The sequence below is a fragment of the Lissotriton vulgaris genome, chromosome 3_1 (genome assembly GCF_964263255.1).
Source record: "Lissotriton vulgaris chromosome 3_1, aLisVul1.2, whole genome shotgun sequence".
Classification (NCBI taxonomy): Eukaryota; Metazoa; Chordata; class Amphibia; order Caudata; family Salamandridae; genus Lissotriton; species Lissotriton vulgaris.
Window position 1 is genome coordinate 986,561,633 of NC_141689.1, and position 13,809 is coordinate 986,575,441.

Below are 13,809 nucleotides of genomic sequence, written 5' to 3' on the forward strand. Positions count from 1 at the left end.
ACTTTTTGCCAAGATGGCATTGCTATTGTGTCTAGTTTCTTGCAGACGGGTATCAGATATCCGAGCCCTGGATAGAATTGGTAGGATTGTTTCTCCTACAGGGGTGTCATTCACAATCTGCAGAAGGACAAAATCCAATATGAGGACTATTATGTATCCAGCCTTTCCAGACTCCCCAAAACTATGTGTGGTTCAATGTCTAAAAGCATAAGAACAAATGTCTGAGGAGTTTCGAACCCCCCGGGTGAGAGAAACGTCTGATTGCTCTAAGGAAACCGCATGCAGCAGTGTCCTCTCCCACCAATGCACGATGGGTGCAATGGGTTATGAAGGATGCAGGTATCGACCGAATCGCCTTTCGGGGCAAAATCCACTAGAGGAGCCATGGCTTCTAAGGAATTATCTCTAGGAGCAAGACTAAAGGTCTTTATGAATGTTGCGGATTGCGCCTCAGATTCTACGTTCAAGAGATTTTACTTCAAGCCGGTGCTGGATATGGCTCATTTGGTGGTGAGCAAGCTTTGAACCAGCATAATCCTCGCCTCCAGTCCTGACACAGAATGAAAATTGTTCCTGTTGTGTAGGAAAGTTTCAGGTTTATTAAGCACACGAAGGCGAGGATTATCCCACCGGGTGGGAAGGCATTCTCTGTTTGGATCCCACCCTAGTGCGTGAGTGCAAAGTTTATGATAAAGTACGTTATTAATGTATGCTCTAAGACTCGGTTGATGATGTTTCCACAAACGGATCTGTAAGGATTGTGTATGTACATAAAATGTAGATCCAACATAACTCCTATCTTTGTTCATAGCAGCAGAAGGCATGAAGCTGGACTAGTGAGAAATAGATGGAGGCTTGACTAGAGCAATGAAAGAGGGAGATCTCAGTCAAGGAAGGACTATATCAAGCAATCAGAGGTCTGGATTGGATACTCCTGCGGACTACAGCTGTGATGCTATTGGTTGGTGTGGGAGTGTTCTCCCAAGGACTCATGGAATTTTTAGTTTTGAATATTCTTCTTTTAGAAAAAAGATTAAAGATGTTGTTTTGTGTTTCTTTTTAAAAAAGAAGTTTGAAGCAGATGTTTTTATTAAAGGCTGCTAATTAATAAAAGCAAAGAGAGTTCAGCATAATCCTCTCCTCTGTGTCCTTAATAAAATTGAAACTTTCACCACAACAGTTAGGATCAATTTTCATTCTCATTTGGAATTCACAAGCCTTGAACACACAAACGCTCTAGGACAGCAGCCCACTGAAATGAAGCAAATATACAGCAGGCACAATAATTTGCTGCTTGCTATGCGTCACAGTTCCTCAAGATGATGCGAGATACAACTTCTCACTGAGGAGCACTCTGTTGCTGATAGTATGTGGAATCTTTGTAGCAATAATGAGACCTGTAATATTTTCTCAATTCCTCTAACTCCAACACTTTTAAGGTTTCCATTTAATGGGGGGCGTGGCTTAGCCAGCTGCAAAATGGCCGCACTATAAGTGGGCTCCGCCGGCCTAGCCTTAAGTCCATCTTCATCCTGCGGATTCCATCGGAGCTGACTCTCCTACCTCAGCGCTTATAATTTCCTGCTCCGCAGGGCGATGAGAGATCCCTCAGCGGTCGCCCGACTCCACCGCCACACTGCTTACTGTCGAGCTCCTCTTTATCTGTGTGTGGGGCATCTTGTGACAGGGTTGGGGGCATGCAGGCCGTACTGTAGTGTAGTTCCCATATCCCTAATAGGCTCTGTGCATTGGAATAACATACACTATAGATTTGACATAGGACTGAGGTCAATATGTCTCTATAGAGTATATTAAACTTAATTGTGTGTGTGCCAGCTAACTAAGAGGTCACTATAAACGTTCTCGAAAAAACAAGTAGGGATTAGTCTCGGACAACCACATAAACATGACAACTTTGTTCCCCTAGAATCGGAACAATATCTTCAAAGTCGTGGAAACAATAGATAACTAGTTCACTCAGTCAATCGGGCATGCTTCGTTTCTACAGAGTTGCATAGAAATAGATAGACGGGCGTTTCAATAAAAAGGGTTTATTGAACAGTCTTATTTCTCATGCAAGAGATATGAACTGCTACAATCGTTAGACAGAAGGCGAAGTATAATGCGTACAGTGTAAACAGTAATATAAAATAATACTGTAATAGCATGTTCTGTTGCTATGATATATATAAAAATACATACATAAATAACACAGGCTAAAATACTCAACTGGTGCTTCTAAAATACGCCTACCCCAGTGTACCTAACCTAGGTCTAGTACGAGGGAAGAAGTAGATGCTGTTTTAGCTATGTTTAGTTTTGCCAAGAATCTGCCAAAGGTTAATCTAGGTTCTAATCAGCTCCATACCTTAGAATGAGAGAGATTGGTATCTCTTTCCCGGGACTCGATTTCCCAAAACCCCGCAAGGGGAGTCAGAAACACTGGGCAGGAGGATGACAGCATCTAGTCAGTGTGTCAGCTGGAGAGTTGGCTTCCATCTGGACTAGCTGTGGTGAGCTGCGTCGTGCAAGTAGGTAGTCGAACTGCACCAAACCACACCGTCGTTTGCCATAGCAAGTGAAGGTATATTTATACCTTGAAGGTGTTTAGGAATACCAGTATTGACGTAAAGTCGGGCATATGAACATGATGAATGAACCCCTAAGAAATAAATGTTCATGCATAACAAATGAGATCTTGGAGAAATCAATATCCAAGCAAGGGGGAAGTCCCTAACGGCTTAAGAGTCTGGTTTTCCAAGAAATAGTTGCGACGTAGATGAACGGATGGAAGTAGCCATGCCTGTATTTGGGTATTATTTCCCCTAGGGAATAAATGTTCATGCATAATAAATGAGTTCTTGGAGAAATCAATATCCAAGCAAGGGGAAGTCCCTAACGGCTTAAGAGTCTGATTTTCCAAGAAATAGTTGCGACGTAGATGAACGGATGGAAGTAGCCATGCCTGTATTTGGGTATTATTTCCCCTAGGGAATAAATGTTCATGCATAATACATGAGTTCTTGGAGAAATCAATATCCAAGCAAGGGGAAGTACCTAACGGCTTAAGAGTCTGGTTTTCCAAGAAATTGTAGATGAACGGATGGAAGTAGCCATGCTTGTATTTGGGTAGCATGGGCTATGCTTAAATAAGGACTGGATTTCTATGCCTATATAAGAGTAATGTGAATTGTACATATATAAGGGCATGAATCAGGAAATTCATACATCTGTGGCCTGTAGTCTGCTGCACCGCTAACATTCTCTGGGGATCGCTGTGCATTGGGGGCCCTACCAGCTACCACTTTCTGCCTCTCCATCTGGCTCATACACTGACTGTTCCTGGCGGCGGGGTCGGCGCTCTCTCCCCCATCCTTGTGCATGTGTGGAAAATGAGCTCTGACTTTCACCCATTTGACAATCTTCGGTACAGTGAGTTCAAGATCTCAGTCCCACTAAGTGACTTTCCACCAATGCCATATTCTGTGCATGGATACATTAAAAGAGTGTTCTACTTGATCAGAAGATGTGTAAATGTTTTGGATCATGCATATGAGGAGAAAGAACTGTGTGAATTTGGTTGGGAAGACACTGATGGGGTGCTAAAACCTACAAAATTTCTAAAGCCTCTACTCATAGAACTTTCATGTTCATGTACTTGCAAAACCTGTGCTGCAAAAAGATGTCCCTGTCGATATGCTCTTCTCAAATGTTCAGCATTCCGCAAATGTACCACGAGCGATTGCCGAAACAAATAAAAAAAGTGACCAATGAAAATTTCTAAAACAGAAATGATAAACAATACATTTTTTTCATATTCAGATCATAAACATTATTTGGTGTATACATACAAGGATTAAAAAGCATTATCATTAGTTTCATTTCTGTATATGTCTCTTCTCCTCTATTATAGCCGCATTTTGGAAAATGGTGGAAGGGATGTTCTGAGGAGTTATTTTCTGTATTTACATGTCCTCGAAAACCTATGTTTTGACAACAAAATGAATTATATATGTCTCAAGGTTCCTGAAATATTACATCATCACTGCAACACATTTTCCATTTTTGAAAATGTTGTTCAGAAAAATTCGGCCCAGCTCAGCAATGTCTGACTAAGCTAAATTACTTCTCTAATTATCCAAAAACACAAATCTAAAATGAAAATCTCTGGACAACATTTTTTTTACTGAGGTATATCAGGGGGCCAGGATAAATTGTGGTTATGTTGCCTGTTTGGATCAGGATTCTGTTCATTGTAAAGGAAAGTAGGAAGGCCTTCACAGCCAAAAGGACTGTCTTCAACTTCCGGACACTGATATAGTACAGCTTCTGTTTTTCTGAGGACAACCACTGCATAATCAGAAACTGCAAATGGGCTCCCCACCTCCTGAGAGGTACATATGTGACAACAGTTTGTGTTGGAAGGTTATGTTGAAACTAGGTCCCTTTTAGAATACTACTTCAGTTTGTTTTGCCAGGAGAGATAATCTCAACTTGCATTCTAACATGTTCTCCCACTGAGACAATTGATCTTCTAAGCATCCTTGCTGGGGTCACATTTGAAGTCATGCATTGGGTACAAACATGATTCAAGTGATTCAAGTGACCACTGACACCAGAAGGTAAAGAATTTGACAAGCTGGAGCGGTGTGGCTCACTGGTTAGAGGCGGCAGACCTGGAAGCAGAGAACGGCCCGGGACCAGGGTTCAATTCCCGACGCGGCAGGGTCGTGGGCCAGGGTCAGCGGACTCGATAATTCTCGCCTCAGTGCCTACTCTAACCAGGGATCACACTCGGCAACTCTGGGCATTAGCTTGCCTCATCTCTACAACGGCCCCCCCACATTCGCCGGGGATGCCTGGTTTCACCTTGGAGATACCCAGTAGGGAGTATCTCAGAGGGATTTATCAAATCGTCAAAACCCTCTCCAAAATTTCCCCCACTGCAGTTTCAGCAAATAACCCTATCAGCCGCTGCAATGATTTAACCGATTTTTTTCACCAAAAAATCAACAATATATACTCTTCCTTCACCTTCACCACCTCCGCCCCCGAGCCTAACATCAATGGGCCTCAGCTCTCAACAGATACAATACTCCTGTGCCGAGTAACCATGACCAACTTCCCACCATTAGACCTGGAATCACTTCAAACTCTCGCACAACAGATTAAATCTGTCTCTCCCTCGGATCCAGCACCCCCCTTACAATGACCATGGCCAGCCAAATCATTTTCCCACCCTCCTAGAGCTATTGAACTGTTCCTTGGAAAAGGGAGTCGTACCTCCCATATGGAAACAGGCGATGGTGAGAGCGCTTTTGAAAAAGCCCAATCTTAACGTGAACGACTCTAACAACTATCGTCCCATCTCTTTGTTACCTTGGGCAAGTAAGATACTGGAGAAACATGCTAATCTCCACCTAACAAAACACCTCGAAGAAAATCTCCTATTGGATGTCACCCAAACAGGATTCCGCCCAAAACATGGCACGGAAACAGCTCTTCTAGCCGTGGTGGAAGAATCTAGAAAGATCCTAGATTGAGGGGGATCAGTGGCAGTGGTCCTCTTCGATCTCAGCGCCGCATTTGACACGGTGTGCCACAAAACCCTGTTCCAACGACTGCTTGATCTTGGAGTCTCTGGAGATGCTCTTGCTTGGTTAAGATCTTTCTTGAGCGGAAGGACCTTCCAGGTCTTCGATGGTGACGCCCGCTCCACCAGCAAACCTCTGAGCTGCGGGGTGCCCCAGGGCTCTTCCCTAAGCCCCACGCTGTTCAATGTGTACATGAGACCACTGGCTGGGATAGTTCGTCAATATGGTATTAAGATCATATCATATGCAGACGATACCCAGCTCGTGGTCTCTCTGGCACAAAAGAACAGCGGGCTCCCGCAGGTCAACATGGCCTCCTGCATGGAAGAGATAAAAAGCTGGATGACGGCATCTTCTCTAAAGCTGAATGGGGATAAAACCGAGATCCTGCTTCTCGGTTCCCCTGTCCCCACCACCATCCCCCAGCTATGGTCCTCCAGTTTGGGCTTGCCCCCATCCCCGAAGGAGGACATCAAGAGCTTAGGAGTCTGGCTCGATAAATCGCTGACTCTTAACACTCAGGCAACTAAGACATCAGCAATCTGCTTCGGGTTAATCCGGATGCCAAAAATAATCCTTCCTATCCTCCCCCTTGAAGCCAACCAAATCGTCATTCAGGGCCTTATTCAATCTTGGCATGATTTTAACAATGCCCTCTACTTGGGAGCACCAGAATACGTATTATAAAAGCTTCAACTGACCCAGAACTGTGCAGCCCGGACCCTACTCCAGATACCCCGTAGAGAGTCAGTTAAGGCAGGGATTCGATCTCTCCACTGGCTCCCTGTCACGGAGAGAATACAATTCAAAGCCCTCTGTATCTCCCACCAAGCTTTCTACAGAGTTGGCTCTCAGATCAACCACTCCCTTCTCACCCCCTACCGCCCCGGTAAACAACTTCGTTCATCAAATGCCTGCCTGGCCGCAGTTCCCCGAATCAAAAGATCCAGGGCAGGAGGCAGGTCCTTTGAGCTCAACGCTGCTAAACTGTGGAACTCCCTCCCCCCCTCCCTAAGATCTAACCAGATCCTCTCTTCTTTCCGCAAAGAACTAAAAACTTTCCTTTTTAAAAACTAGGCACCCCTCACCCCCTCAGAGTACTACACCGTCTACTCAGCGCTTGGACGCCCTCGGGCAGCAGCCGCGCTATACAAATCCCCTTTTCATTTCATTTCATTTCATAGCCAGGACGGGTTCCCCAGCGGTCTACAGCGCCACGACGCCTCAGGGCAGCAATGCGCTTTACAAGACACATACATTACATTACATTACATTACAAGCTGTCGGAAAAGGAGCCCTCTAAACATGATGGTACATCTGAAAACTAGTAGATACTCTATTTAATGTAATTCCTAGACAGAGTGATTTTTGGAGGTTAGCAGGGTGACCTGGTCGATGTAAAAGTGCAGTCGAGATGTTAAAGTCTTGACAACTTGTCTGAAGTGTGCACCTTTATCAACCAAGTGACGAGATAGGAAAGGTGTAGATATTCTGTTTGTGGAGATGAACCCTCACCACAATATGCAGTTTGAAAAAGTCCAAGGTGCAGATTTCAGAACAAATGGAAGAACTGTGTATTGGTAATAAGAATGGCGTACTGTGAAGTTCAAAATGTTCTGTGCTTCCTCACTACTGAAATGTTAAAGAAAGAATTTTGTAAATTCACAGTACAGATTCAGTCTTTTTTCATAAGAAGAGGATATTTTAGGTGTAGAGATAACATCCAGAACCTCTGTCTCTTAATCCATTTGTTGGACTGCCTCAGGTCTAGAATCAGTCTGAATTCTTGTTTGAACCCATTTCTGGGGATCCAAAAATAACCTGCTCTATTGCACACTTTAGCAGAAAGTCTATTACCTCCATCCAGAGCAACTGAAGTAAATGTTTTAGTGCAGGTTTCAAAGAGATTGAGTAAAACGGATTTGCATTGAAGATTTTAATCATTCTGAATTAGTTGTAGGGACTTTCTGTGAGTGGTTATGTTTTGCTACTCTCCAAAATGATTGAAAATAGTCTCCCATCAGAGTGGTAACCAGACATTAGGAAGTAGGAGAGTCCTTGTCTAGGATGAGACTGGGACTTCACAGAGGAGGCAAGTTGCTGGTGTTGCTATTTACCTCTACCAGATCTTCTATGGAATAAAAGTTGTGGGTGTTGGTGTTGTCTTGGTGGTAATGACAGTCCCTGCATCTACACTGAAAGCTGAAGAATTTCTTCTGCTCCAAACCTTCCACTACCAACGTTTCAGCCCCATTCTCCATTCTTTGTATCTCCTCATTCATATAAAAGCAGAAGAGGGACCAACTATTGAATGGCAGGGTCATAGTGTTTTTTATTGCGCATCAGACTTCAATGATGTTAAAAGAAGTCAGTAAGTAGGCCTTACGGGGATTTGGTGACAAAATGTGGTAATCGACTAATTCACAGTGTCAGTGGAAGCACTGATCACTTGGTTTGTCACTTGCTGGCGCTTTTACAGGGCTTCCATGAAATCTTACCTTGGTTCTCTTGGGTGTTCCTAAAGTGGCCAAGGGTTTCTATGAGGGTCTGTCATATTGGCCTACCAAGGCCATGGTGCAAGCGGTCTTAAAAGCAACAGCAGTGAAACCGCAAACTTTACGGCATGCTGCAAAGACCTTTGACACCAAGGCAATGACAGAATCCGCTTTAGGTTCTTATCGTAGGAATACTGAATGGTGATCAGAGGGTATGAATTTCTTTTTAAATCTTGGTGTAGCCATTTTCATTGTGGCTGGAAAACGGTCCCTCTAAAGTCCTTTAAAGCTGGATTCAAAGGCAAGAGGACCCCTGGGCAGAACGAAGCTGTAAGGTCTCCACGATAGCCAAGACTGTGGTTTGAAGGCCTCAAATTGTACTTTGAGCTTCACCGCTCCACTTAGAATATCATCATAAGTGGTAATGAAGTTGTTTATAGGTAAAAAACGTACCAGGGAGCAGGAAGTGATGTGGGAGTACAAGAAGTTTAAGATAAATCTGACGAGTAATGTCTGAAATGATACATAGATTGAGACCTCTTTCTCTTAAGCCTTCTAGGAGACAGTGAAAGCAGAGACTAAGGACGATTCAAAGCTCTTGAAGTAAAGTAAGGATGCACTGGAGCCAGAGGCATCTTTTTGATGGAAAACAGAGAAGTGCCCTAGGAAAAAACACTGGTTTCAATGAAGATCCAAAACTTATAAAGACACAAGCAGCACCTGGAGAACATCCTCTATAGGAATTACCTGTGAACCTGACGGCAACAGTGACACCAATGGCGAAGCAGAGAAGGATGTTCAGAAGAAGAGTTAGAAAAATAGATGTTGACTGCCTGGAGAAGTGTTGCAAGATCTATTCAGCAAGAGCCAGATAAAAGAACTGAGGCTGTAACACAAATTGCTATAACAGTTCATGCTGGGAAAGGGAACTTGCTGGCTCCTTAAACAAAATGGTGCAGGTTTTCCAGCCGTGTACACTACCTCATACCCTATTTTCCTTCATGGTTCTTCTTCCTGTCGTGTAAGGGTGTGAAAGGTCAAATCTAACACTTAAGGACAGCTTTTAATTATATGCTGCAATGTTGCCTTTTATTTTGTTTAAAAGTGGTCATTACCAGAGAGAAATATTTGAAAGAGGTTGGCCTGCTTTCTCACTTTCAGACTGTTTTACACCTCCATTTGAAGATATGGATGTTGATTTTGACTATATTTAAAAAGAGGTAGCCTGGATTCCCTGCAGCCTGGATTCTTTGCAGCAAGCATGAATATTCAGAATGTTGTGAGTTTATAGTGTGTAGGATATTTTCATATTAGTGTGATAACCAAGCCAATATCTAGACACACTCTGGCAGGACACTATATGCTGAACAATCATTTGCAATGATGGAATTATGGATACAAGAACGATAAAGTAAACACACATTTTTGGAACATGTGGAAGCATGAAGCCCTTTCTAAATGATTGACTTAACCAGAAATACACTTTGGCTATTTCACCACTAAACAAATTTCCAAGTCACCATATGATACTTTTCCATTTGAAATAAAGATTGAGTAAAAAAAAAAACTATGGGACGTGACAGGAAATAGAGGCAATACATCCTCTTGGGCAGGAAAGTTATGAGCTTGTGGGCATGCTGGCCACTCGCTCGACCCAGTCTTCTCCTCAAGCCCGTACGTCTCCATCAGCGACACCATCGAACTCCTCTGGACCGACCACCAAAGCATCCACTTCACCTTTTCAGAAACCCACCCCAGACCACTGCACCCAACAGATTCCCCGCTGCTGCTGGAGCAAAATCACCAAAGACCAACTACACACAAAACTCGCTCTCAGCCCACCCACCGAAACCTCCAACACAGACAACGCTGCCCACAGCCTCAGACGCTGGATCGAGGACTGCGCCAACACCCTCGCCCCGCTGAAGAAAACCACCCCACAGAGACACCAGCAAGAGGGCCAGCTGGTTCACCCCAGAACTCCTAGCCTCCAAGCAAGCGTGCCGGACACTAGAGAAGAAATTGCACTGCGAACAAACTCCAGACGGCCACGCAGCACACAACGACGCCATCCGCAACCACCACCACCTCATCAGGGCAGCTAAGAGGACCTCCTTCAAAGACCACCTCGATAGCAACGCACACAATAGTAAGGAGCTCTTCAACATCGTGGAGGAACTCTCCAACCCCAGCTCCAACACCAACGACGTCCTGCCGTTGCAAGCCCTGTGCGACTACCTCGCCACTTTCTTCCACCGCAAGATAGCAGACATCCACGACAGCTTAAACACCCAGACAGCCCCAACAGACAGCAACACAACAGACCCTCTGTACACAATCAACCACGACCCCATGCTAGCCTAGGCCAGCGTGAGCTTCGATGACACCATCAAGACCATGCGCTCAATCCACTCCGGCTCACGGACCCATTCCCGCACCACGTCTTCAACAGAGCAAGCATCGCCATCGCACCCCACCTGCGCAACGTCCTCAATCTCTCCCTCGAGACCGCAACCTTCCCAGAGATCTGGAAACACGCTGAGATCAACGCCCTACTCAAAAAAACCTAAGGCAGACCCAAGAGACCTCAAGAACTTACGGCCCAGCTCTCTGCTCCCCTTACCGCCCAAGGTCATCGAGAAAACCGTCAACAGACAGCTAACCAGATACCTCGAAGAAAACAGAATCCTGGACCCTTCCCAGTCAGGGTTCCGCAGCAACCACAGCACTGAGACTGCCCTCATCGCCGCCACCGACATCAAGACCCTGCTGGACAACGGCGAGACCGCAGCACTCATCCTCCTAGACCCCTCTGCCGCCTTCGACACCATCTGCCACCGCACACTACGCACATGCCCCCACGCCACAGGGATCCGAGACAAGGCTCTGGATTGGCCAGAACCCAGAGCGTCCGCCTCCCCCATTCCGTTCCAAAGCCTCGGAGATCTGCGGCGTACCCCAGGGATCCTCCCTCAGCTCGAGGCTGTTAAACATTTACATGGCCCCGCTCGCACACGTAGACCGATAGCACGCCCTCAACATAATCTCCTACGACGACGACACTCAGCTGATACTCTCCTTCACCAAGGACCCCATCACAGCCAAAGCTAACCTCCACAAAGGAATGAAGGCCGTCGTCGACTGGATGAAGACCAGCCATCTGAAGCTGAACTCTGACAAGACGGAGGTCCTCATCCTCGGCTCCAACCCTTCAGCCTTAGACGACTCCTGGTGGCCGACGGCACTGGGGGCAGCCCAGACACCCACCGACCACGCTGGCAACCTGGGAATCATCCTTGACTCAACGCTCTCAATAACCAAGCAAGTCAACGCCATCTCCTCCTCCTGCTTCAACACCCTCTGCATGCTCCGCAAGATCTACAGATGGCTCCCAACAGATACAAGAAAGACAGTCACCCAGGCCCTCGTCAGCAGCAGACTCAACTACGGAAACGCCCTCTATGCGGGAGCCCCAACCAAGCTCATCAAACTACTACAACGCATCCAAAATGCCTCGGCACGACTGATCCTCGACGTACCATGCCACGGCCACATCACCCCCCACCTGAGAAACCTGCACTGGCTCCCCGTCAACAAGAGGCTATCCTTCAAGCTCCTCACCCACGCACACAAGGCGTGGGTGATGAACTCCGTAAGTCTGGCCCAGCCTACCTCAACAGAAGGCTCTCCTTCTACATTCCCAACCGCCAGCTATGCTACGCCAACCTCTCACTCTCCACAGTCCCGCGCATCCGAAGAACAACCACTGCACCCTCCCACTGAGCCTACGACAGACCTGAGACCTGCTGACCTTCAGGAGGATACTCAAGACCTGGCTGTTCGATCAGTAGCGCCCCCCCCCCATCGCCTTGAGACCCTCGCGGTGTGTAGTGTGCTTTACAAATGATTGATTGATTGATTGGTGTTGTGGGATCCTGACTACATGCATTGCTGGTGTGAAACATCCATACATAGCAAACTAATGTGTTTGACTGATGCTAACAAATATTGCCAGTGTCATTATGAAAATAGACTTTTATATATGATTTTTAAAAAGCTCATAATTTAGACATTGGTATAACTGAGCTTACAAACTTATTGTGATATATTTACTTTTGAGTTTCTAAGCTTGCTGAGTGCATTTAACTTCATATACAATGTGAAAGAAGCTTAGTTCAAACTGCAAAAAGTTCAATAACACATACAAGCAATTTGAGACAGTAAAATACAGTTTCAGATCTTGTAATACTCATGAATCGATAAAATACAAAAGACTTTAAAGAAATGTTCCCTGTTAAAGACGAACATTTTTTTCCTCATGCTGCAGAATTCAAGTTTGAATATATCCATTACCTTGCCCCAGTCCCGCTGGCATTCTGTCACTGCAGATGGCATTTTTGCTTTCTTTTTACTCTTCTTGAGCTTCTCCCCGGCATTCACAACTTCAGACGAATCAATTTTGCACGATGGACAGTACCTGGAAAGTTATGATTTTTAATATTTTCTTTATTGTTTCTACTAAGTGATAAAGAGGAGTTTTCAAGTATTGCATACATGCCATGTCAAGTGACACTGTCCCATTCAAATACATTGAGGACTGAGGTCACAGGTAAGCAGTTATTTATGTGCAAGAACACGACCCTGAAAGAAATTTGCCAGCAAATTTATGGTGTCCAGAACCCACAAAGAACCAGGGACCATAGAATGTTATGACAATTTAACATGTGTTATTCTTGAAAGTAATGATCATTTATCTGTCAAGCTTTTGGAAGGCACCGTACAGATTGATGAATTATTGTTATTTTGTTTTATAAACCGTGGAACTACCCCATAGGGCAGCAGGGCGCTGCACCATAATACAGAAATTGGACAAAATAACTAAAAACATGAAAAGATCACTACAAACGCGTTTTCAAAACCTTCCTAAAGCCATGATGGTTGCAGAGGAAGGCCAAAACAAATATTGGCTGCCATATTATGAATAAACTCGACAAAGTGCATTGAAATAATCCAGGTGTGAGACGGCTGTTACACAAATAAACCTGGAATGAGCACTAGATGGTAACATATGAAGGATCTGGTTTAAAACTTTTAGATAAAAAACAAACAAGTGAGGTTTGCAATATGAACAGAAGAGTTCAGCTGATCAAAGATGAACCCAAGATTGTAAACGAGGGCACTGGAGGAGGGATATTAGCTAGTAACTAAGTAACCATTCTCGACATCATAAGGAAACTGAGCTCCCACTCGTGGGATGTCGATGTCTGTCTGCTCAGCCAGTCTGCCTGAATGTTCTCCTTCCCTGGTAGGTGTATGGCCAGTAGGTCTATCCTGAGGGGGATGGCCCATCTCCATATCTCCTGCGCCAGTGTCGAAAGCGTTGTTGACTGTGTTCCACCCTGCTTGTTGATGTAGAACATCGCTGTGGTGTTGTCTGTCTGCAGCAACACCCTCTGCTTGTACAGTCTTGTTTGGAAGGCTTTCAATGCAAGGAAGATTGTTTTCAATTCCAGATAATTGATGTGCTTCGACGCATCTGCTGGTGTCCACAGACCCCTGACTTTGAGCTCTCCCATGTGAGCGCCCCATCCCATCAGGGATGCGTCTGTGGTGATGATCACTGTTGGTGTTGGGGGTGTAAGAGGCTTTCCCTTTGCTATGTTCTCCATGGTCCACCATGTAATTTCCTTCTGCACTGCGTGCGTCACAACCACTAGATC

General features: G+C 45.2%; 1 protein-coding gene across 1 annotated transcript in view; it reads right to left on the bottom strand.

Moving 5' to 3' along the window:
* UHRF2 (ubiquitin like with PHD and ring finger domains 2) overlaps nt 1-13,809 on the bottom strand; it is a 616,766-nt gene that overhangs the window by 239,099 nt on the left and 363,858 nt on the right. The window contains exon 7 of the mRNA XM_086961356.1: nt 12,443-12,566. Coding sequence (XP_086817482.1) covers nt 12,443-12,566 — 124 coding nt within the window. The remainder of the gene's footprint in view (nt 1-12,442; nt 12,567-13,809) is intronic.